The 26,031-nt window shown below is 41.1% G+C and overlaps 1 protein-coding gene across 1 annotated transcript; it reads right to left on the minus strand.

Moving 5' to 3' along the window:
- Window positions 1–2,423: 2,423 nt before the first annotated feature.
- Window positions 2,424–25,570, minus strand: LOC306961091 (uncharacterized protein; the record flags this gene model as incomplete). The annotated part of the gene is made up of 4 exons (XM_079553702.1): window positions 25,475–25,570; window positions 15,295–15,591; window positions 2,606–2,905; window positions 2,424–2,536 (listed from the first exon to the last, which is right to left on the minus strand). The coding sequence occupies exons 1-4, from the start codon at window positions 25,521–25,523 to the stop codon at window positions 2,424–2,426; spliced, it is 759 nt and encodes a 252-aa protein (XP_079409828.1). The 5' UTR covers window positions 25,524–25,570.
- Between the last annotated feature and the right edge of the window lie 461 nt (window positions 25,571–26,031).

Raw genomic sequence — 26,031 nt, forward strand, 5'->3', positions numbered from 1 at the left:
TGTCGCTGTTAGTGAAGCTTCGGCTGATGTTATGGCCTGCCGGTGCTCTGCACTGAAGGGATAAGCTTTGCAAGTGATTGGTAGGTAAGGAAAGAACTTCCTGGTTACGTCGGGCCATGAAAGTTGCTTGGGGTAAACAGGAGGAGCGTTGAACGAGATGCTGCTGCCGTGGCACTATATCACTGGAAAAGATTGAAAGATTACTCATACGTGCGCAAATGGCTCCAAGTACAGCTCCAGATCTGCAGCTCTAACACGTTGCCTGCTCCCATCTAAGTCATTTAAACCCCGCTCTAATCTTACAGTAAATCGAACACCGAGGACTCCCGGATGCTGTAGTTCAATTTATGCCAGGAAACACACTCGTGATTCAGCTGCTTTTGAAAACTGAGCTTTCCTTGTGCATTGTTTGAAGACCGTGTCCATTAATCACCTGCGTCACTGTGAGAACACTGTGTGGCGTCAGGGCTGGTCAGGTTTGTATGTCTCTCCATGGCAACTGATTGGCCGGTCATAAATCTCTGGCGCCACAGAGCACGGTTTCCTCAGTACATGTACAGTATATTTAGCAAATGCAGAGTTTAATTTATTTTAATCTAGCTGTTTTTTCTATATTCTATTTTAGTTGCATGCTCTCAACCAGTTTCACAATGATGCTGGAGACATACGCAACAAAAAGCAGTAAACCACAACCGAGCTACCGTGACCTGCTATCGAGGTCTGAGTGTCGAGTTTCCATCTATAGGCAAAGCGTCCGACCTCAGGCAAACAACCACATCCTCTATAAATGCGTGACTTCAATGGGAAAATATCTCGCTTCTGGCTTGTGCTGAGAATAAGAGAACGCTTAACTGGTGTTTTGTGTGTGAACTAAAAACATGTTGACTCTAAACACAATGGTATTACACTATACACAAAACTAAGGTCATCTTATGATAAAAATGATGGGCATGTGTGATTATTTCATGTTACTTGATTAAAAGAGGTTATTTCTTTTAACTATTCTAAGAAATACAAAGCAATCACTAAAATGCTCTCCGTTACACATAATCTCTGTAGTCACTCAAATGTTACACTTTAAGTATTTCAAGCTTTTCATATTATTCAAGGGCAAAAGAAAAAAAGATGCTTCCCTGTATTAACTTGCTGCTGTAATACAGTATGATCTGTATGGAATTCCCCTTCGAGACCAAGCCACAATACAGACTTTGTTCCTCTGCTCAGTCCATTATGCCGGCTATCTTCATCATAATAAAACATGGAAAACCCCATTTGTTTAACCGGTATCAGCAGCTGCTCGCTTTTTAACGGCATCAAAAAAGTAAGCTAAACAAACAGAGCATAAAGAGGGACATAAACGTTATCTTGGAACTGAACAATCACAAAGAATCAATATTTAAAGAACATGGAGCGGACAGCAAGTTACAGGTACATATTCACAAAAAAAGGGGAGAAACTTTGAGGATTCAATCCCGTACGGCAGGGTGAACAAACATCAGGCCTGGGGGTGAAATCTGGCCCTCGGGCATAAAACCACTGGCCCCCAAGGTGATTTTGAGAAATTTTATTCCACAAATCAGGAATGAAATACTTTTTAAAGTAATTTTTGAAAATACTGTTGATTACTTCAAAGTTTGTTAGAGGATGCTCTCACCCCCCAATGTTTGGATAGATATAATGAACAGCTCTGGTATTTGGAGAAAGTGGGGCTTTACTTTGGGCCACAGTTGGGAGGTTTGGCCCCTGACTTTGGATAAGGAAGAAAATCGTCCCGTCACAAAGCAATCTTGCCAACTCCTGCTGAAGGTGGTGAACAGGGCCCTCTCCAGTGATGTCATCTGCCTTTATTAGCTAAAGCATCATCCAAACAACTCGGTCCCAGGTGCTCGACTGCTGGAGCCCGAGTCCTCCACGTCTGTTGAATGTTGTTCACCCCTCCTGCTTTTCTACCTTTGCAGAACTCATCACTGGGCAGTACTAGCTGGGAGCGTCGGGCATGTCCCAAAAGATGTAAGTCTTGAAGAAATCTAATTATTGTTCTGGAGGACTGACTTTGTGTGGGATTGTAAATGCTTCACCAGAGGAGACTTCAATGTTCATAAAGATTGGAGTGTTAGACTTGAAGCTAAAAGTAGTACTAAAAGTGGTAAAAGGTTTAAATTTAAATATAACACTGAATAGTTCGAAACCAACTACGAGTGGGTTTGAACTTTTATGTTGGTTAATGTTAGCTCTGCTTCCTGTCACGCTATTGTCCAGAAGCACAAACCTCATTCACCACAACGTCAGGCGCATGAACTCCACTTTCTAATGCTATAAACGTACATGTGGTTTGAGATCATATAGATATGTTGTGCACACTCCCACGCTTCAGTTCACTGCAGACCTGTTCATCCAACAAATTGTTACAATGATTTAAACATTTAGAAGTACTTGCCTTGTGTTGGAAGTGGCGTTTGCTTTTTAGAGCACCTTTTCATGAAAATCACAAAACCGAGGAGCAGGACCAAGGCTACAGGAATGACAATATAGACATCTAACAACACAAGAAGGAAATTATTAACAAGCAAAAGCAAATGATTCTTTCAATGTTTCAAATTCTTACAGGGGGGTATTGGTGCTCCTGGTTCGTTCCCTCCTGACCGCGTATCCTTGTTTTCGCAGACTGTGGATATATTCACGTTGGTGGTCTTGTTTTCAGCGGGGTTTTGAGCCACACATTTGTACTGTGAGTTGTTATAATCCTGGCGATGGACAGTGATCACTCCTAAATAACTGCTGTCCACTGGCTGCTCTCCTCTGAACCAGCGCAGTGTAGTCTGCTCTGTTTGATTCACTGAGCACTGAAGAGTAAGGCTGTCCGTACTCACGTTCACACAGGACACCACTGGAGCTGACACCGGGTCTAGAAAAAACAGAACAAACAAGAAAAACATACAAGAGACTGTATTAGTTGCTGAGCGATGGCAGATGTTTCCAGTAAAATTAGATGTGACAATTCTGAGGCTATAGTGGATATCGTGGATTCACAGTTGTTTGGCAGAAAACTAACCAAAGATCATCTATTCAGAGACTCATCTGATAAGGTTGTTTTGGGCCCTTTACAAATAGACTCTCCAGTAATGTTTGTGACCACAGATGAATGAGAACATTTCTTCTGCATGTGAATGACCTGCTGTGGAAGAGCTTCTGTGATTGGATGGACACCAACATTGCATGAGAAATTATCTGCTGTGTGAACTGGGTCTCAGAGACTGTTCTGTGAGACACATTGAGGCCATCCAAGACAAATTGAAGGCACAAACCACAATCCAATAAATCAGCATTAAAATAAATGGCATCAAGAAAATCTCCACATCACCAAGTTGTTAAGAACCACAACTGCAAAAAGCCTCCAGCTTAATATATTTCACGTTTTACAGACACAAAAGGCACAAATTTAAGCCATGATATTTTAAGACTAAGGATATGTAATTCCCTTGAGATGTTTGCTTAAAACCAGTTAACTATATTTGCATTTCTGAAAGGATCTTCAAGAATCAATATAGCACTCACTCCTAGTTTGCAGCCTGGAAAATCTTGTTTTGGAAAATGAAACGAAAATACCATGCATGTATTTTCCAAATCAGGGCTGGTACAAGTCTGTACAGGCCCCTTAACGCTATGAGCGCTCTGCACAGCTACCAGGAAAAAGACAAAACATCACTGCTGAGTTGTGTCCTGACCTTAGATTTAATAAATAGAAAATAGCGGGTCCCATTCAGCCCCATTCATTGCAAAGGTCTCAAATGGCCTATGAAATTGACATGGTTGCTAAATCTCCTCCTATGAAGCCTGTTCCTTAAAAGGGCATAAAGGCGGGAAGCCCTGCACTGTTGGGTCGACCTGCTACGAGCCTCCACAGAGGCTTAAAAGGCTTCCACTTTTTAGTGCACAAAAATCAATGTGGTTAAAAATATGACACATAGCCCAGCGTTGCCACATGGGTTATAGTGATTTTTAGGAAGAATAAAGCTCTTTGGAGCCAGGCTTTTAAGCAGTGCTAGGGAGGGTCAAAGTGCTCATTGAAACATTGTTCCGACTGTCTTTTGGTTGCCTGGCTCTGCCATACTCTTCCCTGTCCATTCCATGCAGGGAGTTAGTCTGGTCACGGAGCAATTGGAGCAGTTTGAACGGGCGGGCCTAACGCGCACAGATCGTCAGTGAAATAAACCAATTAGCGATTAGCGGACGTGACGACAGCTGTGTCCAATTTAAAAAATATGAAGTGAATATAAACTCACGCGGAGAACGCGAGGCAAAATCCTTGACTACTTCATCCAATGATTAGTTTTGGCTGATGTTAACGTTAATTGAACTAAAAACATAGAGGTGCAGCGAGTGACGTAGCCTTCTCATTTCTCTGTGACGGTCGTGATTGGTTCGGCTCGGCCTTAGCCGCCAATCAACAACTTGTTTACCGTGCGTGGCCAGACCCACCTTCTTTCGTGCAGAAAGAAGGTGGGTGTGGTTTATCAGGCTAGTCTTTTGGTAGCCTGATTGGTAGCCGCGTGAGTTTATATTCACTTCATATTTGTTTAATTGGACACAGCTGTCGTCACGTCCGCTAATCGCTAATTGGTTTATTTCACTGACAATCTGTGCGCGTTAGGCCCGCCCGTTCAAACTGCTCCAATTGCTCCGTGACCAGACTAACTCCCTGCATGGAATGGACAGGGAAGAGTATGGCAGAGCCAGGCAAGTCTTTTGGAGTCGCCCCTGGCCACCAGGGAGTGGTATTTCAGCAATGTCAGCTCCCCACCATTTGTCCTGATGCTTTACAGTTTATAAAGGGCATTCTCTGTAAGTGTTTTTAGTAGTATTAGTATTGAGTTTTAGTAATTAATATGGTCTATATTTGATTTACAAGATACAATGCTATGATTAGCATACAACATTTTTCTAGCATGTGATCTCTGAGCATATATACTATCATTCTGTTGTTGCTACAGTTTCACACCTGCCATATAAATACAAAGGTCTAAACTCATCCTGGCATCAGTGACTTTTTGTGTGGAGGGGATTATCTCACTGGAGAGCAGAAAGGTTCTGTCAGGCCAGTACAGAAAAATGGGACACCCGCAGTTGATAAGCTCCTCATCTCATGCTGAAATCGCCACACGCTGACCAGCACTGCAGACGCAGCATCATCGAGGAAGCGTAAAAGCACATCATACCAGCACATCGATAGTAGGATCTTCAGCTTCAAAGAAATACAGCCATTCCTCAGCCTTAAAGCTGCGTCCACACCAAACACTGCCAATCGTCAGGTTTACATTGAAAGTAGGATGCGCCTCAGGGAGTGTCAAAATATCCCACAGCGAGTCACGCGCCTCCTGTGCGGCGAGTTTTGAAGCTTTTCACATGTGCTAAGCTTTTGATGCGCTAGAGTTGGGAAATGTTGAACTTTTGGAGAAATTTGCAAGCGTCGACCAATCAGGAGCTTTCCCCAACAGTGATGTACTTTGTAGCTGAGCCACCGGGACAGATGCTATGTCGGCCCACAGATGTAAACAAGTCATGGAGGATTTGCTTCATTGTGAACCAGAGCGACAGCAGCTCTGGGAATTTTACAAAGACACACATCAGTGTTTCTTTACCTAAACACACAGGATTAAAAGCAGTGACAATAAAACTTATTTCAGTGGCTGAATCTGTGCTGAGAATGTGTTTGGGCCTCGAGGATGCCTGTTGTTGTTGCGCTACGAACACACGCTGACGTGCGGCCAGAGCGTCTTGATGCTTGGTGACATTTGTGACAAGCGTCTGACTTCAGGTAAGCACAAGCGTCTAACTACGAGCTTTAGGCGCGTTTTTGACGCCTGAAAAGCGTTTGTCTGTATGCAGTGTCATTAGCAGCTGCCACTACACGTGCAAAAACAGAAGCTGTCCAAAAGAGAGCTGAATTCACAAAGAAAGAAGGTGGAATTAAGGTAGAAAAAGCCAAGTTAGCGGCAGAGCTTGATGTGTTAGCTAAAGCAGGTGAATATCAAGGTGCCGGCAAGGTTGAGGCAGCTGTTTTAGAGTCGGCAATAAAATTATGTTTTATTTTGATGTGAATCAGGTGACAACAAAATGTGGCTCTGTTTATCCCTATTAACAACCATTTTACTTCACATCAAGTTATTTATGACACTGTGTTTTGTACGTTTTCTTGTATAACACACACAGTAATTCATTGTGTCAATACAGTCCTGTCTTGTCTTACCCCCATCCCTTTTGTGCATCAGAGAGGGGTCTCTTACCAAATGGTCATTAATAGTAAGTTTCACAACACTTGTTATTAACATATGCAATCAAATTTGTCTTCTGTTTTACAGGTTATTACTGAGTACGCAAGCAAAACTGTTGTTAAGGTTTCTTCTCCATCTGAAACTGGGATTATTCAACACATCACAAATAAAAACTGGAAAACTGCAGCCAACTTAATTTCAACCCACAAAGAACTGTATGGGGAGTTAAAATCAAAGATTCTCACTACCATCAGTGAAGAATGTCAGTGCCTCTCATACCCAAGCAACAATTTTGTGCTGTGCAAAACTTTGCCAGAAGACCTCAAGTCGTTTTCATTTGATAAGGTCCTTGTGGACCTGGAAAACATGTCTCCTTTTTTGTTGTCAATTTTCCAGTCAGTCAGCAGCAAATGTCTGCCAGCTGCATGTGCTGCACTTTGTATAGCACTACGGGGAGAGAGCCTCGGATGTCAGCCTATGCATACTATGTAAACAGCATGCTACATCATGGAGGTGCGAAAAAAGCTGCCTTCAAAAGGTTAAGCAAAATGGCGATCACAACATCATACACGTGTGCCATTGGCAAACAAAAGGAGTTGGCTGCCACCTGGGGTGAAAGAGTGCAGGAGCTAAAAGCTTCCACGGAACTGTACTTGACCTCAGAAGCAGATGGGCACCCTGTGGATATTGCAAGTGTCAACATGGAGGACCTCTCACTGTCGGGTGCGACTCTACCCCACTTGAATAAGTTTAAAACAAACAAAAAAACATTTGTATTTATTTTGCACTTGTTTATTTTTTAATGAAGTTCTTCATTTGACATTTTCCACAGATGACAATACTGAAAGCCGAAACTTCTTCAGCCAGCTACCATTCTCGGAGACTGCAGAAATGAACACTCCACCTGCTACCACACAACCAGAGCCACCACCCACATTCTCAATAACAATGGACAATTTAGACTTTTTCATGAAGGCTCACCAGCAATCGTCACTCACCAGCAATAAATCCCTCCACTGGATACATCACATTGCTGTTGAAGATCGTATTCAAATAAGCCACCTCAGTGATGTAAGGCCAGATATTGACATTACCACTTACAATCTTTCTCACACGCTTCCAGGATCAGAAACCCAAGCTCACATAAGGAGAGACTTTATAGTGTTGGGCAGCAGAATTCTCACTCAACATCTTGATGTTTTAAAGCCACTTTCCAAGGTTGTGTTAAATCACATGGCACGTAAATATTCTGAAGAAATGAAATTACGCTCCACAGACGTATGTATAATTTAAATATTGTTTTAAAGCAGAAACATGTATTGCATTGACCATTTGACTTACTGTTTACAGTACCCCCTTGGACTGCTCTTCAAGAATGAAAAAAAAAACAGGGGATTTGATAGATGTACTCACCCATCTCCAGAAAGATTAACAAAATATTTATTTACTCTAATACTTGTTGAACAAAATGTTTTAATGTTTTACACACTTTTATATAATCTCTGTTCAGATATGTTCCAAGGGGACCACATGGCTTGGAAAAGGTTTTTGTAGGTGGTGACCGCCTCACTGAGGGAAACTGTAGAAACCTTCAGTGGATTTTAGAGGTGGAGCTACAGAGGAAGAACGACTTGAAGGTTTAGCATTTAAGTTTGAAGATTGGCATGCCATCAGGAATCTGCTTGAGGTATGTGATGTTGCTAAATACTTTATATTCTGCAGTAGTACTTTGATATTCATTTTAATCCCCTAGATCCATTACAAAATATTTTTCAACAAGATGTCGTCCAAAGATCATGGAACACTTTTTTCAAACATGAATGTGCTGAGGTACATTAATTACAAGTGCATTTTTGTGGTGTGTTTATAAAGCATGAAAATATTTGTCACGGCACGTTGTACTTACATCTGTGTTACTTTTCTATCTGTACAGTCTTTTCCAGTGCTTCCAAGACAACATGAATTGTCTGGATGCCCCATGAAATGATTTCGCAGTCCTGCCACCATGAATTTGGCACGGTCTTGTATTCTCATTTATTTTAATTTGATGACAGTGGAGTTTTTCTGAAAGGCGAATGATCATAATGCTATTTTGCAACCATATGTACACAGGTGTTCCAATGCTAAACAAGGCCCCACAGCCACCTACGATTCCTACAAACATTTTTTGAGGAAAGACACGGCAGCACTTTTCCTGGCTGCAGCTCTGGAGCACTTTGGCCTCGAGGATTTGTCAGGTATATAATTTTTTTTATTTTGTCTTTTTGTGTCTTCAAGAAATCCTTTAAAGCATGAACATCAGTCGTGTAAATGTACCTCGGCAAAAGTAGCACATACAAATTCTACTTTAGTATGTACCCTATGATTAAATAGCTCAAAGTATTTCACAATTTCTTTTTTGACACTTTAAAAGATGGAAAATAAGTGTACATCAAGACCGAACCAATTGTAACCGGTTAATTGTCAGAATGAACAACTGATGTTTTCATACTTTATTGTTTTGATGTTTCAAACAAGAAATACTTCACTGACTGAAATTCATACGACAGATGTTTACAATACTGTTCAAAATACTTTGGCTCTTAATCAAGTTAAAATGCTGTGATGTAGAAGTAAACATACAGACTCTAAAATGTACTGACCAAATAGTAAAACTATTAATGTACTTAACACTAGTGATGTTAATGTAGAATGTTATTTATTGGCATACTCAAAGAGATGATGGACAACACTGACAGGGAGCTGAAGGTCACCAAACCAAGTGGTGTGCATCATACATCAGGCGAGGAGCAAGACATTGCAACTCTTGTGGCCATTTTCAAGGACAGACAACTGTTCCACGACCAGCCAGGGAGAGAATACCAGTCATTCCCCTCTTTTGGGAAAGACTTGCTGGGAAGACTACAGTATGCTAACCAAACCTGTACCTATGGATGCAAACACAAATCAAAGACTGGAGAAAAGTTGCTGTCTGAACAAACAGCTCTGACTGTGCTTGCAAGACACAAGTAGTGTTATTTTATTTATAAATGTCTTTGTGTGAAATAATAGTTTTACTTTTTAAATTCCAACAGTGTTTATTTATGGTGCCGTGTTAAATAAAAAGCTGTAAAAGTTTCTCTTCAAACATTTATTTTTAGACTCAAAGAAAAATACAAAAGTACAGGGATTTACATGACTTCAAATATATGGCACATACAGTATTTAAAGTGAGAATTGTGTCATCAGTATTAATCTGAACCTTCAATGGCAACAACTCCAGACTCTGAGCTGCTTGCGGATGTGTGTTCTTGGTCCATGTTTGGCTCATCATAATACCCTCTGTAATATATGTCTGGAAAGATGACACTGTCAGCTATTGTAGCGGAAGGACTCGGGCAATTTGCAATGTCCTCAAATACTTCATTAATAATCTGTAGGATAGCATATGCGTGTGATTGAATACTGGTAGGTGCTTGCCAATGTATTGTATATCAAAGATATATTCACTGTGCTCTATAACGGCATCAATGAGTTCAGAGCCAAACCCAGTGCAAGCGGTTCTGTTTGTGTACAAATGTTTTTCCTTGAGTAATGTTATCTGATATTGCAACAAGAGGTCCCTTAAGAGCACCTTATCTCCTTCAGTCACCTGTCTACTAACAAGATGTTCTGGAAGTGGCCTTGGGGGCAGTTCATAAACGGGAGTAGAAACTGGGCAACTTCTGTGTTACATCGGCATACAGAGTGACAGTAGGTGCAACACTGATGACCTGGTGTAATTTAGTTTGTTTGTATACTTTATTGTCTCCGTAGGGAAATTTGTCCTCTGCATTTAACCCATCCTTCGATGCCACTGAAGCAACCCGTAAGGAGCAGTGGTCGACGGCAGTGCCGCGCCCGGGGACCCATCTCCATGATGTGGAGCCAGGCTGATGGTCAGAATCACCTGGCTGGAGGATTCACCTATTGCACATGTTTTTAGTGGTAGGGGAAACCGGAGTACCTGGAGGAAACCTACGTAGACACGGGGAGAACATGCAAACTCCACACAGAAAGGCCCCGTTAATTGCAGTGGCTTGTTTGTCAAAATGGCTGTACAAAGCCTTCCTAATGCAAGAGTGTCTTTTGGTAGTTAGCAGCTCCTTCACTGCTTGATCCACCTTAGTGTGCTGTTTGACAAAATAAATAACAGCATGTGACGGTTTTCCATTCCTGCCTGCCCTGCCTATCTCCAGCACAATGGCTTCCATGTCCTTTGGAACACCATACATAACCACATGAGAAATGTTTGGTAAATTTAAACCCATTCCGAGTGCAGTAGTTGCAACTACAACTTTACAGTTGCCTTCTCCACTCAAAGATGACAGCACTCTGCTCTTATTGTGTGGGAGTGTTTTGCTATGAAACATGCCTATTATCATGTTCTCTGCTTGGTGCATGGGATCTCTGCCAACCCAACTATCTTCATCAAATTCAGCTTCTAGGTAGCAGAAGACTCGTCCAACATCTTTTAAAGTCTGACAGTAAATAATAGCAGGAGACATGGCAATTCCCTTTTCTTTGACTTCCTGTACTATCCAGCTTTCAATCACAGTCACTGCCTTTTCTAGATGAAGCTGCTTCACCACTCTGGCTCTTGACTGGACATCAGCAGAAGCTGTTAGGGCCATAATAGGTGTCCCTGTAAGACACAATTTCATATGTACATTTATAAGCTATAATGAGTTATTGAAAAGCCATTAATGTATTTCAACTCTGATAATTACATATTTCGAATTTATTTTATTCAAAGACTAATAAACCAACCTGCTTTGACAATGGACCTTAGTTCTCCTAGTCTGGCGAAGCACTCTCTGAAGGCGCTTTGTCCTTTTTCAGCCAAGCCCCTAGTAGAAAGAAGGAAAGCATTAGCACACTAACTTGAAGGTTGAATAAGTTATAGTCAAATGTTCAGCATTACATGCTGTAAGTGGGTGCAACCCGGTGCATGTATAACAAATCATTATTGATGTTTTAGTTGCGTACAAGTAAAATGCGAAAGCTTACCATTTGTAAGAGAGGTGCACTTCATCAACCCCAATGCCGACCAGGTCCTTGATGTTAGACAACAGGCGCCTCCATTTGTCGTTTAACAGCCATGCTTCTGGGCTACCTAACAACAACTCCGCTTTACCGCTGAAAATCTCCACGTCGCTATTCACTCCGATCTGCATAGCGGTTACTCCAACTTTCGAGGCCTCGGTAACTTGCTGCTCCATGAGTGCAAGCAGAGGAGACACCACGACCACAACTGGATTTTTATATAGCAACATCTTTTTCGCAACGAGTGGAGCCAACTGATGGTTTTCCGTCCCCATGATCCTCTCTCTGCGCCGCGCCGCCATTTGGTGTGGCGTTCGACAATGTTTATGCACGAATGCATGAATAATTGTGTCTACTACGGCCGTTCTGTAGTCGCTAATGTGTTTTTTTCACTCACAATGAGCCATGTGATGGGTAGGCTAACATAATCATTGTGATGTACACATGCACGGTAATCATAACAGTAAAACACGTAGGCCTGAGCGTGCACTTAAACTTGTCCATCGAACCAAACAAACAGCAGTCATGTGAGCGGTTAAACAATGAGGAATGGCTGTATTTATAACGTGTATCAGTGCCAATGTGTGCTGCGTTTACCTCCTGATGAACGAAGAGAGTAACAGCGGCCGACTCGCGCTCTTCCCTGGCCTTCTCCTCACACTCTCCCCGAGCGACTCACGCTCTTCCCCGGCCGCCTCTCGCTCTCGCCTCCCCGGCCTTCTCCTCACACTCTCCACCGGCCGCCTATTGCTCTCGCCACCCCGGCCGCCTCTCGCTCTCGCCGGGTCTCACTTTACGGGGACGGCCTGGGCTTCCTCCGTGATTTGTCCGAGTCTCATTTCTCTGCTAGCTGCTAACTGTACCTGGTTTGCGTTTGACAGCTTTGACAGCAGCATGAAAAAATACAAGTCTACTATGAGCTCATCGTAGACTTGCTTTATTTCATGCTAGCAGCTCGCCCCGTTGTCAAATCTGTTTGATGCCGCTTTTTCTCATTTATCTATTATCTGTCAGATTAAAGCTGACAGACCCTGGCAAAACCAGGGAACATCAGCCAAGGCATGAGACTCAGACACAGACTCAGACACAGAGCGGAATAAGCACAGGCTGCCCCGTAAAGTCAGACACGACACTCGGGACGAGCGGTCGGCGGCCATAGTTTAAATCTCTCATACGAAAGTTTTTATGTTTCTGATACTTAGCGATGAATTACTTTTGGGATATTGAGACGTTTTCTCTTCGTCATGTCGGGATCAGCCCCACTAAACACAGGTGTGAGAACTATTTCTTCACGATATTATCAATGATCCGTAACAAAAAACAATTAGACCCTAGACACACAAGTTGGCGCCATATGGAACTATGCGGGAGTGTCACGTCAATGGAAAACCATCTATATTAAGCTCTTCCCAAAGCCAGTAGGAAGCAAGGCGAAAACATCTTTTCTTAAATAAATGCTTCCAGTGCTGTTAGCTGCTGGTCCTTAAGTGACTCGATGTGGTTTTGATCATTTAAAACAGAATTTACTGCGGATTGGAACATACTTTCAGGTCTCCCGAGCGCCATCCTTGTTGTTGTGAGGGGACTTCCGCAGCACAAGAGTGACGCCGTTAGCGTCACAGCAAATAAACGGATCTGATTGCACGGTACTGTTCGAACTCGGCTGAGCAGCCAACAAGGACGGGCTTGCCAGACTGATACCCCGTGTATAAAATATACAGAGGGTGATCATTCTGGATCCCAGGCTACACAAAATCCCTCCTTTGGACATCAATGGACAACAAAATTCCACTACTGCTTGGATAGGACATACTCAAAGTTCATAAAGTGCACAATCAAATCAATGGCCCTCACAATGCATCATATGCTCAGAGACTGGACTTAGGGTGGGTGATAGTTGGAGATGCATGCTTGGGCAGTAGTACTCATAAACCTCCACAAGTTACCACTGTCAAGACTCACGTACTGACAAATGGGAGACCAACCCATTCCTCCCATGTGAAAGTCACTTCACTGTCAAAGCAGACACCACTCACACCAGTCACTCCAAAGGTCAGCTGTCAATCAGCAGTGCCACACAAGTGAAAGGTAATGCACGAGACAATGTGTTCTGCCAAACCAAAAAACACTACAAGTTCGCACCTTCAATGGACGATCTGCTATTCCTTGAAATGATGGACAGTGAGTGTTTTCAAGACGAGACACAAAGCTGGGTGGCTCCACTTCCATTTCGCCAGCCAAGAGCGCTATTGCCAAACAATCGCCGGTATGCAATCAGTCGCCGCAAATCGCTAGAACAAACTCTTGGTCCCCGCGCGAACTTACGCCCATGATACAAAGGTCTAAACCCATCCTTGTGTCAGTAACTTTTTGTGTGGAGGTGTTTATCTCACTGGAGCAGAAAGGTTCTGTGGGGCCAGTACATCAACTATCTGAAGTGTGAAAACAAATGGGACCTGCACAACCTTAGACAACAATATTTGCCGATTAATCTCTGTTGTATAAACTTTCTACTTTCCATCAGAATAACAAAGATTAGTCAAAAAGTGTAACTAATAATAATAATAATAATAATAACTAGAAATGCAATGGCTGCGCCATTGCGATTGACTGCGGAATTGCGGGAAGTGAATGCAGAAATTACATAAACTGTTCAAATTGCATAAATTGCTTAATGTGCATAATCTAATTTGCATAAACTGGTAAAATCATAAAATGTCATGTTGCATAAACTGTATAAACTGCATAAAGTGGTAAAATGCATGAATGGGTCAATTTGCATAAGTCCTAAATGGCATAAACTCTTAAGTTGCATAAACGGTTTAAAATGCATATACTGGTTAATTTGCATAAATTGCTAATATTGCATAAACTTTTTAAATTCCATAAACTGGTCAAACTGTTGAAATGGCCTCAGTGCTTGATTGGCAGAAGCTGCACAAATGGCTGAAAGGCCTGGAGTCTCCCCATTGGCTGGATTCCCCCATACACACCAATGCAAAAATTTCAAACTCTCGTATAAAAAAACTGGAAAACTGCAGAAGGCCAATTTTTTTTCAAAACCCACAAGTTGCAGAAGCTGAACATGCACAAAGTGCAGAAATTGCATAACATGCAGAAAAAAGTGCAGAAAAGCATGGATTTGCGGCAGCCCCATTATAAGTCAATGGGAAAAATCTCCGACATTTTGGCCGATTGCGGAAAAACCGTAAATTGCAGAAGTCCCAAAAGTAATAGCACCCTTCTCCTCAACATGCGGAACGTTTTGATGCATAACTTGCATAAATTGCACAAAGCATGAAGATGCTGAAAGCTGGAGAAAATCGGGAAAAAGATGGAAGAGGAATAATAATAAAGAACATGAAAAACAATAATTGACTGCGGAATTCCGCAGTCAATCAATAATAATGGTTTAGACTTGTATTGCGCTTTACAAGCCTGTATTACCAAGTTTCTAAGTGCTAACTAAATAAAGACAAAAAAGCAATACCTAGAGTAAAAGCATTATAAAAGCAACAATAAAAGCTGTATTTTCCAGGGCTTCACATGTAAAAGAACACTTGATACAACCAGGAGATGTCTGCAGTAATACCACACTATAAGCACAGGTTGTGTGGAGGAAAAAACCTTTGCAGCTCTGCTAAAAGAAATTACCAACACATATATAATCACAGTTCACTCTCAAACAAGACACATCCTAAAATAAAACAATATTTAAACTACGTGCAGTTTGGCCTTGTTTTAGCATCAAAATGTTTCTCCACAAAGTTTGGCTGATTGAAGCACTGGTCAGGCTAACTATCAAAATTAAGATCTGTGACCCACTGGAAATTTTCTTGTAACTCATTGTGAATTACTAATACCCCTTGGCCCAAAGAAGAGTTTACAGCCCATTATTATGTTTGTCATTACTCGACCTGTTGTTTCAAGAGCTAGTATTGTTTAAAATGTTACTTACCATACAGCTTGAGTTCATAATATTTAGTGAACACAGTTCCTTTTTTAGAGTCAACGCTGTAAACTCCAGAGTCACTTTTCTGTAGATCTGAGAGAGTGAAGAGTCCAGAGCTGCTCCAGTGAAGTCTGTTCAAGTAAATGTCTTCTTCAATCTCAAAAACACCATTGTAAATCGAAGCGATCGTCTTTCCTCCAAATATAAGAAATGCTCTCTCCTTCACAGGGTCAGAGAAGGTAACAGATGATCCCACGACGGCGGTCAGGTTCACCCTCACTTCAGAATCACACGATAGTAACCCTGTAAAAACACAAACAACATCATTAAAACATCCTGAAAGAACATCTTCACTGCTTTTGCTGAGGATGTCACCACTGGCGCGTGCGCTGAACGATAAAGTTTTCCTCATTTCCTCCAGAATTCCTCATTGTTACTTAGTAGCTATTGAGTTTTCAACATCAACAATAAAACTACAAAACCAACTTGTCTTCCACGAGAAGTACATTTTATTAACACAGCTCAGACTCACCAAGCATGTAGAGAAGAAAAGAGCCTTTGGGGAGCGCACTGTCAAAGTCCAGTCCAGTCGAAAATCTCGCCTACAATAAAACTGGATGAAACTTACCGAATAAAATGATGAAGATCCTCACGTACATCGGTCTACAAACATCCATTTTTTGTTAAACTCGACATGCTGCAGCTTCGTCTCTTGCCAACACTGCACAACTCCTCTGTTTTTTATGAGACCTCCCTTTTCTGTTAAAGGCTACGTCAGGGGGGTTTTCATCATCATTTTGGGCAGCAGCAGCTTCGAGTCGATTTATATGTTTTTATTTTTTAGGGCGACAGGAGTTGGGAGTTTACACGTGTGATCTTGTTCATTTGTCTTTGTCTTTATGTTGTTGTTGTTGTTTTTTTCTTTCTTTGGCAAATAGCTAGTTTTCAAGTTTCTCTCTCTCTCTCTCTGGTTGAGGACCGCGGGGAGAACTCAGCCTTTTCTCAAGCTACAAGTCCTACTCAAGTACCTTTTTTACGAAACTGTACTTTTACTCTGAAGCAGGAGAGCAGAAGTGTTCATTGTATTTTAACCGAGCAGTGATGTTTGCGTGTCACACACCCTCCCCGGGATCCGCTTGTTTGTGTGGACGAGCCTCACATTAAGTTGTTTACAGCGGCAACAGCGACGCACCGCGCTCTTCACTCATACAACGCAAGGGTGTCTGGGTAATGTAGTCTCTGCTCACGGTGGGACGAAGTAGGAAGTGCTTTGTGAAGGGCGCTCTGAAAAGCGGTGGGGCTGCCAAAGGATTATTCTTATGGCATTTTCTTCAGAAATGTTAGGATTTTCACATTTATTACTCGTTTTGTTTCCTTTTTTCTTTTTTAACTGAAACATACACTTTTACTCAGTTACTCAGTAGTTAACATTATTATGAATAATATTATGATCAAAATCAATGACACAATCTAATGACTGCAAACAGAACTCTCAAAAGTGCAATAACAAAGCCTTACAGTTTACCCCCTAAACGTACTGTGTTTCTTTTGCAGTGGAAAATACACAGAAACATCATGGGTCTTTCTATGACTGGCTCGAGTGTTTAGAGGAATTAAGGATTAATTGCATATTTGGCATTGCTTGTATATTTATGAGTTTTTTTGCTACTAAGTATCATCAGGGTCAGCCAGATGTTCCCTGGTCCTGCAGGTCAACTGGACCGAACTGATGGTTTCTCGACTCAGACGTAGATCTGGGAGCGTGTGCACTGCAGGTACACATGAGTCAAAGCAGGTTCTTGAAATGTCTGCAGGAAATGCAGGATGTAGTCTCAGTGGTTTTCTCTTTGCTTTAGATGAACAGACCACAGTTTACTGCCCACAGGTTGGTGAAAACACACTCACACGACTTTGGCATGGCAAACCATAAAGCAGGCACAATAAATAATCTTCTGGCTATAAATATTTGGAACCCTTGAAGGAAATTAAATGCAAAGAACGCATTGCCCATATGGGGACAATGAAGTCTGTAAAAGTCAGTCAAATCAAATGCAAAGTACCTCCTTCAAGTAGTTATAAAAATATATGAAAGATGAAGGATATGAGCAATCCGAGGATACTCTTCCATTGTTTGTTGAGACAGCGCCCATTTTGTTTTATTTATTTATTTAGCACTTTAATTCTTTAAGCCATTCATTTACATGTAAAAATATACAAAAAACAGTAGCATGTGAGGGAGAGGTGGAAGCCACACTTATGCCAAAACCTCTCCAAAAGAAAACTATTAGTTTTGAGAGAAATAAATATTAATTGTACTTATAATAATGTAAAGCAGCGGTTCTCAACTGGTGGGTCGGGACTCTAAAGTGGGTCATGGAACATTGCCTAAAATCCCCTTTGATAAATTGTTTTGATCACAAGTTGAATCTCATGTTTTATGTTTTTTTTTGTTTTGACAGGGAGTCACGGAGCTACATCAGTTTGAAAGCCGTCGATGCAGAGGGAGCTGCAGTTTTACTGTGCCCATATCTGCTTCCATGTTGGCGCAATAAAATGATGGAGGCAACTGACAAATAAGAGTTCATATTCTGAATGCTCCCTTTAATTCAATATGATCAATGTTATGAACAAAATGAAATGTTGTGTTCTTAAGTTTCAATAAGTTGAATTTCATGTTTTTGTTTGGTTGACAGATCGTCGTGATATTTTGAAGGTGGGTCACAGAGCCGTTGATGCAGGAACAGCTGCAGTTTATTGTGCCAATCATTTCTTTCATATTTGCATAATAAAATGATAAGATAGAAATACGGCATAGTGAGTAAGAGTTCATATTCAGAATGTTCCAACCCATTGTATTCAATATTATGAACAAAATTAAATGTTGTGTTCTTTCACTTTTTTTCTAATGCCACTGGTATTGTTTAACTGAACCCAACCCTACCCATAAACCCTCAGCCAAGAGTCCGGGGGAGGAAAGAAACCCACCCAAGAGTGAGAACATGCAAACTTCACAGACCTCCACCTGCCTCAACACCATGAAATGCTTCTCGATAACATCTTAACGGCCACAAACATGCAGGATGTTGCTGGCCCAACATGTCTGGTCTAATCTAACCATCTCATCTTTATTTTTATAATTTCAAAACACTAACTATAGACTATAGACTGCACTAAGTCAATAGTTAGTTCCAAGTTTATTATGGCTGATTCAGACTTTGGGCTGCATAACAAAGTATGATTAAAAATATGAAGCATATGGTCTTTTTTTTTGAGTTGGTGGAGAACAACCAGCCTAACTGGTCTTTGAACTTGATTAAACAAGTTCAAAGATGTGCAGGTCCAGACTTGAAATGTTGCAGTTGATGCCCAGGTTAATGATAATTTGCAAACTAACTCTATTGCAGGCTATACACATTATGTAAAATGTAATATCACATAATGTGTGATATTACATTTTACATATTACATGAGACAATTTTACATTCACTCCACACTTGGTGGTGATAAGCTACGTTTGTATCTTCAGTTTCCCCTGGGTGGGACTGACAAAAGCGCTGGCGTGACTGCACACATTTGTGCCACGGGTCTGACCACCATCGGAGCACCCGGAGGAAACCTACGCAGACACGGGGCTGTGAAACAGCGCTCCTGTGCCACCGATGCAAAGGTTATTGCACATGATTTTGCACCGATGTTATTTTACATTTTATGTTATTTTTCTTCAATATACAGTTGTGCTCAAAAGTTTACATACCCTGGCATAATTTTTGATTTTTTGATTCAAAGAATATGAAAGATAACACAAACAGTTTTTTTTTTTACTCATAGTTCATGGTTGTGTGAAGCCATTTGTGGTGAAACAACTGAGTTTGCCAGTTTAAAATTGTAATATAAAAGAAAGTACCAAAACGATCCTGATCAAAAGTTACAGTACATACTCCAGTTCTATTACTGTGTACGGCCCCTTTTAACATCAATGACAGCTTGAAGTCTTTTGTGGTAGTGGTGGAGAAGGTTCTGTATATAATCTAATGGTAAAGCAGTACTTTCATTTTTCATTATGATTTAAAAATAACACAGTTGTTTCACCATACATGGCTTCACACAACCACTAACTATGGGTGAAAAAAAAACTTTTAAGCACAACTGTATTCGTTCAAGGTTTACCCAGCATATCATCAGCACAACAATAGATGCAAAAAAATAAGTTTCAAGTTTCTATTTTCTTATATATATATGTTAAAAATACAAAACAAAAAAACAGAGACATCCGCACATACTGTGGCCGGTCCCGCAGCAGCAGCGGCGGTCGGATGGTGCTGAAAACGCTCCAAAGTCCAAAGCACTCTCCAGGTGGGTGAGCGCCCCCCAGTGACGTGCACAGACATTTTGAGGGGCAGGTGCAAATAAAACAAGTGATTTTTCTGTAACTAGTGACACTAACAGACCATTGATTAACACAGCAACATAAAATGTCCAATTATGTGGACCTAATTATAAGCTAGATAGACTTTAGAGGAAGATGTAGAACTCTGCACTTAAGACTAGCACAAATACAAATAAGTAATGCAAAGGTACTATAGCCTACACTTAAAACATCTGGTTTGTCAAAAATATCTTAAATAACAATAATCCTGGGCTGTTCATGTTCTTGTGCTCCTCCCACAGATGCAGTGTCCAGAATCCAGGCACCTCCTCAAACTTCTCTCTCCTCCTCACCCTTCTGTCTCCTTAGCTCAGCTCACACTGCTTTGGCCCTGGTCTACGCTCAGCCCTGACTTACCTAGTCTGAATAATACAGCTCATTTTCAGAGCATTTTATAGCGCAACACAACAGAACTGCTAAAGTGACTTCTTATCGCTGACTTTGTCCAGACGGTCTCGACTGCCTCGCCCCGTCAGCCCTTTCGGTTCCTTTCGTTTCCATTCGTTTTCATTTGTTTCTATTCCCCTTAATAATCCAGTCATGTCGCACTGGCTCGTTCCTAAAGTTAGCGAATATTTACAGTTTACTTTACTCCCGCGTCTTAGATGGGCTGAACCATCTTCTCAAACAGGGGAAACACGGGGACAGCACAGCTGCCCTTATTGATCAGGAGCGTCAGCACCGCCGCGGCTCGAGAGGCAGAGGAGGAATGAAGCGCGATTTGAAGTTGTTGAGCATTAAAACTGTATTTTAGCACATGTTGGCCTTGTAGGGCAAATATATAAGAACAATAAAATAAATAATACTTAATATTGGGGGGAGAAAAAAAAATCCCTGGCGCCCGCAACAGCAGGTGGTGTGGAGCTCACCACAGAGTGGTGGTGGGTGAGGATGAGCCACTGTGGTCTTCATCAGGTGGGAGGTCAAGGCGTCTGGTCTGCAGTGGGCTGGTTCCTTGGTGCGCTTTGTTCTGGGAACCAGAATCACACAGAAGGTCTTTCACAGGACGGGGACCTTCTCCAGGCTGAGGCTCAGATTGCAGATGTGACTGGGGACCTCAGAGAGCTGGTCTGCACAGGTCCTCAGCAGCCTAAACACATTTTTGAAATGTAATTGGCTTCTATATAAAAATAAAACAAACATTTGTCATTACAATATTTATCTGAAAGCCGGAGCAGCAGGTTCAAGTGAAGTTAAAGCCAGACTGAGGAACATTTCACTTGTTGGAGCCACAGAGCAACTAACCAGTCATAAAACTAAAAACATAAACATTCATTGACAATTTGGAGTGGCTTATTAAAATAAAACATTCAAGAGAGGACCGTGCACATTTAAACTTTCATTTGACAACCTGTTGTCAAAGCCAAGGCACAAAACCTGCATGGAAACGAGCTGGTGATGTCCCGCTCCCTGCAAAGTTACAGGTCAGGAAACACGACCCAGCTCATGGTAAAGACACGCTTGATGTCGTAATTTTTGTTGAGTGTCATTTTGAGACGTTTCAGCTCGGGAGATTGACATTTTGAACTGACCACATCCAGCTCAACAAACCCAAGTCCACATCCCTGCATTGTCTTTTAATTCTGTGAAATGATAATTAGTCTGGCTTTGAACATCAAATCACACCACACTGACCCCCTATGATTCACAGCTCTGACATTTTATCTCAGTGGGTGAGGAGCTTGTGAGCTTTGTTTATGGCTCAATACACCTCTGCTTCTGTCATGTAGACAGAGTTGAGGCAGTAGGGCTTAGAGAGACCTTTAAAAAAAAAAAAATGATTCTGTTCTCAGTACAAAACAAATTGACAGTGAGGGATTGTGCAAAGTCGAAACACCTCCACATTTCACCTCTTAAACAACATTGAGGATTTTTAAACTAAATATACTGTATAGGTGTTCATAGGGTGATCCTTAAAATTGAAATTTTGAAAACATAAGCTCCAACCTCTGGAATTCACTGCAATAGTAGAGAAAACTCTCCTGGTGATTTTCTTTTTCTCAATTGGATAACATTTACCCCTGCCTCATCGACCTTTAAGTTTTACCCTGGAGAACCCTTACAGATGCTTTGTATTTGGGAATGAATAAAGCAAATATGATATGAAATGAAAAGAAATATAGAAAAGAAAGAAAACAACAATATTTTAAAACATTTTGCGCCTTATTTTTATATGAAAACATAAAATGACAACAAAATTGATATATATATATTTTTTTATCAAATAGATGTCAGTAATCGACAGCAAAAGTTTCAAATAGATATCTTTAAATTTGAACATTTTCCCTATTCACCTGCAGTGTCTCGCCTTAACAAAATGTATTTTACTTCCAATATCTATTTTGTAGTTGTTGTAAGCAAATGTAAATGAATTGTACATAAGGTTGTACACACAGGCTTCTAGACCCATTTGACCAAGTGCCTTCTATAGCAAACTTCAAGATCAATGAGGCAAAGGTAAATGTTGTTGGAACTTAGAAAAAGAAATATCAGGAGAGTTTTTGTCGCGATTCCAACACAATCCAGGGGTTGGAGCTTAAAAAATAATCATTTGAAAATTTAAACGGAATTAAGGACCAACCTAGTGTTTATTTGTTTATTAGTGGAAAACTCCTTGAGATGTAACATCTCATTTTCGAGGGGGTCCATGTTCATCCACATGAGGCACTTCAAAAGCATGTGATGCAGTGAGCCATGAATAGACAGTGAAGAAAATACTATAGCGCCATCATGTGGTGGAAGTTTGTGGAAAATATGTATTTATTTTCAGCCGCAAAGAAGAGGATTCGATGTTTTCTCCTGTCATTGTTTGTTAGTGGTTGGTATTCTTAGGGCCTGATAAGGACTTCCCCCCCAAACATTTTGCCCATAACATCCTGGAACTGAAACTTTGATGTTGAGTTTAAAACCATACTGCACAACATTTCTGCCAATTAATAAAATTGATTTTATAATAAATAATTTTGACTGGGATGTAAATGTTTTACCAGAGACTTCAATGTTCATAAAGGTTGGAGTGTTTGACTTGAAGCTGAAAGCTAAAAGCAACTGTTTAAATGTAACAGTCTGACAAACACATGCGAGTGGGTTGAAGTTTTAAGTTAGCTCTGCTTCCTGTGACGCTATTGTCCAGAAGCAAAAACCTCATTCACCACAACGTCAGGTGCATGAACTTCACTTTAAAATGCTGTAAACCTTTGTGGTCTGAGAGCTGGTAGATACTGTGCACGATCCCACACTTCAGTTCACTGCAGACGTGTTTATCCAACAATCATTTAAAAATGTAGAAGTACTTGCCTTGTGTTGGAAGTAGTGTTTGCTTTTCAGAGAACCATTTCTTCATGAAAATCCCAAAACACACGAGGAGCAGGACCAAGGCTACAGAAATGATATAATCTAACAACACAAAAAACAAATTATTAACAAGCTAAAGCAAATGATTCTTTCAATGTTTCAAATTCTTACAGAGGGGTATTGTTGTTTCTGTTTCTTTCTCTCCTGATCGCGTATCCTTGTTTTCGCAGACTGTGGCTATATTCACACTAATGGTCTTGTTGTCAGCAGGATTTTGAGCCACACATTTGTACTGTGAGTCGTCATAATCCTGGCGAGGGACAGTGATCACTCCTGAGTGACTCGTGTTCACAGGTCGCTCCTCTCTGAACCAGCGCAGTGTGGTCTGCTCTGTTTGATTCAATGAGCACTGAAGAGTAAGGCTGTCCGTACTCACGTTCACACAGGACACCACTGGAGCTGACACCGGGTCTGGAAATAACAGAACAAACAGGAAAAACATACAAGAGACTGTATTAGTTGCTGAGCGATGGCAGATGTTTCCAGTAAAATTAGATGTGACAATTCTGAGGCTATAGTGGATATAGTGGATTCACAGTTGTTTGGAAGAAAACTAACCAAAGATCATCTATTCAGAGACTCATCGGATAAGGTTGTTTTGGGCCCTTTACAAATAGACTCTCCAGTAATGTTTGTGACCACAGATGAATGAGAACATTTCTTCTGCATTTGAGTGACCTGCTGTGGAAGAGCTTCTGTGATTGGATGGACACCAAGAACTATATTTGCATTTCTAAAGGATCTTCAAGAATCAATATAGCACTCACTCCTAGTTTGCAGCCTTGAAAATCTTGAAAATGAAACGAAAATACCATGCATGTATTTTCCAAATCAGGGCTGGTACAAGTCTGTACAGGTCCCTTAACGTTATGAGCGCTCTGCACAGCTACCAGGAAAAAGACAAAAGATCGCTGCTGAGTTGTGTCCTGACCTGACCTTAGATTTAATAAACAGAAATTAGCAGGTCCCATTCAGCCCCATTCATTGTAAAGGTCCCAAATGGTCTATGAGATTTACATGGTTGCTAAATCTCCTCCTATGAAGCCTGTTCCTTAAAAGGGCATAAAGGCGGGAGGCTGCACTCGCGGGTTGGGTCGACCTGCTACGAGCCTCCACAGAGGCTGAAAAGGCTTCCACTTTTTAGTGCACAAAAATCAATGTGGTTAAAAATATGACACATAGCCCATCATTGCCACATGGGTTATAGTGATTTATAGAAAGAATAAAGCACTTTGGAGCCAGGCTTTTAAGCAGTGCTAGGGAAGGTCAAAGTGCTCATTGAAACACTGTTCCGAGTGTCTTTTGGAGTCACAAAATACCTAGAGTAAAAGCATAATAAAAGCAACATGTATTTTCCAGGGCTTCACATGCAAAAGACCACTTGATGCAACCAGGAGATGTCTGCAGTAATACCACACTATAAGCACAGGTTGTGTGGAGGAAAAAACCTTTGCAGCTCTGCTAAAAGAAATTACCAACACACATATAATCATACTTCATAGTTCACTCTCAAACAAGTCACATCTCAAAATAAAAAATAAAACTACGTGCAGTTTGGCCTTGTTTTAGAATCAAAATGTTTCTCCACAAAGTTTTGCTGATTGAAGCACTGCTCAGGCTAACTATCAAAATTAAGATCTGTGACCAACTGGAAATGTTCTTGTAACTCATTGAGAATTACTAAAACCCCTTGGCCCAAAGAAGAGTTTACAGCCCACTATTATGTTTGTGATTACTCGACCTGTTGTTTCAAGAGCTATTGTTTAAAATGTTACTTACCATACAGCTTGAGTTCATAATGTTTAGTGAACACAGTTCCTTTTTTAGAGTCAACGCTGTAAACTCCAGAGTCACTTTTCTGTAGATCTGAGAGAGTGAAGAGTCCAGAGCTGCTCCAGTGAAGTCTGTTCAAGTAAATGTCTTCTTCAATCTCAAAAACACCATTGTAAATCAAAGCGATCGTCTTTCCTCCAAATATAAGAAATGCTCTCTCCTTCACAGGGTCAGAAAAGGTAACAGATGATCCCACCACGGCGGTCAGGTTCACCCTCACTTCAGAATCGCATGATATTAACACTGTAAAAACATAAACAACATCATTAGGTCAAACAACCTGAAAGAACATCTTCACTGCTTTTGCTGAGGATGTCACCACTGGCGCGTGCGCTGAACGATAAAGTTTTCCTCATTTCCTCCAGAATTCCTCATTGTTACTTAGTAGCTATTGAGTTTTCAACATCAACAATAAAACTACAAAACCAACTTGTCTTCCACGAGAGGTAAATTTAAAAACGCAGTTATCAGACTCACCAAGCATGTAGAGAAGAAAAGAGCCTTTGGGGAGCGCACTGTCAAAGTCCAGTCGTGTCGATAATCTCGCCTACAAAAAAACTGGATGAAACTTACCGAATAAAATGATGAAGATCCTCACGTACATCGGTCTATAAATATCCATTTTTTGTTAAACTCGACATGCTGCAGCTCCGTCTCTAGCCAACACTGCACAACTCCTCTGTTTTTTATGAGACCTCCCTTTTCTGTTAAAGGCTACGTCAGGGGGGTTTTCATTATCATTTTGGACAACAGCTTCGACTCGATTTATATGTTTTTATTTTTTAGGGCGACAGGAGTTGGGAGTTTACACGTGTGATCTTGTTCATTTGTCTTTGTCTTTTTGTTGTTGTTTTTTTTCTTTATTGGGCAAATAGCTAGTTCTCAAGTTTCTCTCTCTCTCTCTCTGGTTGAGGACCGCGGGGAGAACTCAGCCTTTTCTCAAGCTACAAGTCCTACTCAAGTACCTTTTTTACGAAACTGTAGCCTACTTTTACTCTGAAGCAGGAGAGCAAGTGTTCATTGTATTTTAGCCGTGCAGTGATGTTTGCGTGTCACACACCCTCCCCGGGATCCGCTTGTTTGTGTGTACGAGCGTCACATTAAGTTGTCTACGCACAGCGCTTTTCACT

Source organism: Gobius niger (assembly GCF_951799975.1).
Source record: "Gobius niger genome assembly, chromosome: 3".
NCBI lineage: Eukaryota > Metazoa > Chordata > Actinopteri > Gobiiformes > Gobiidae > Gobius > Gobius niger.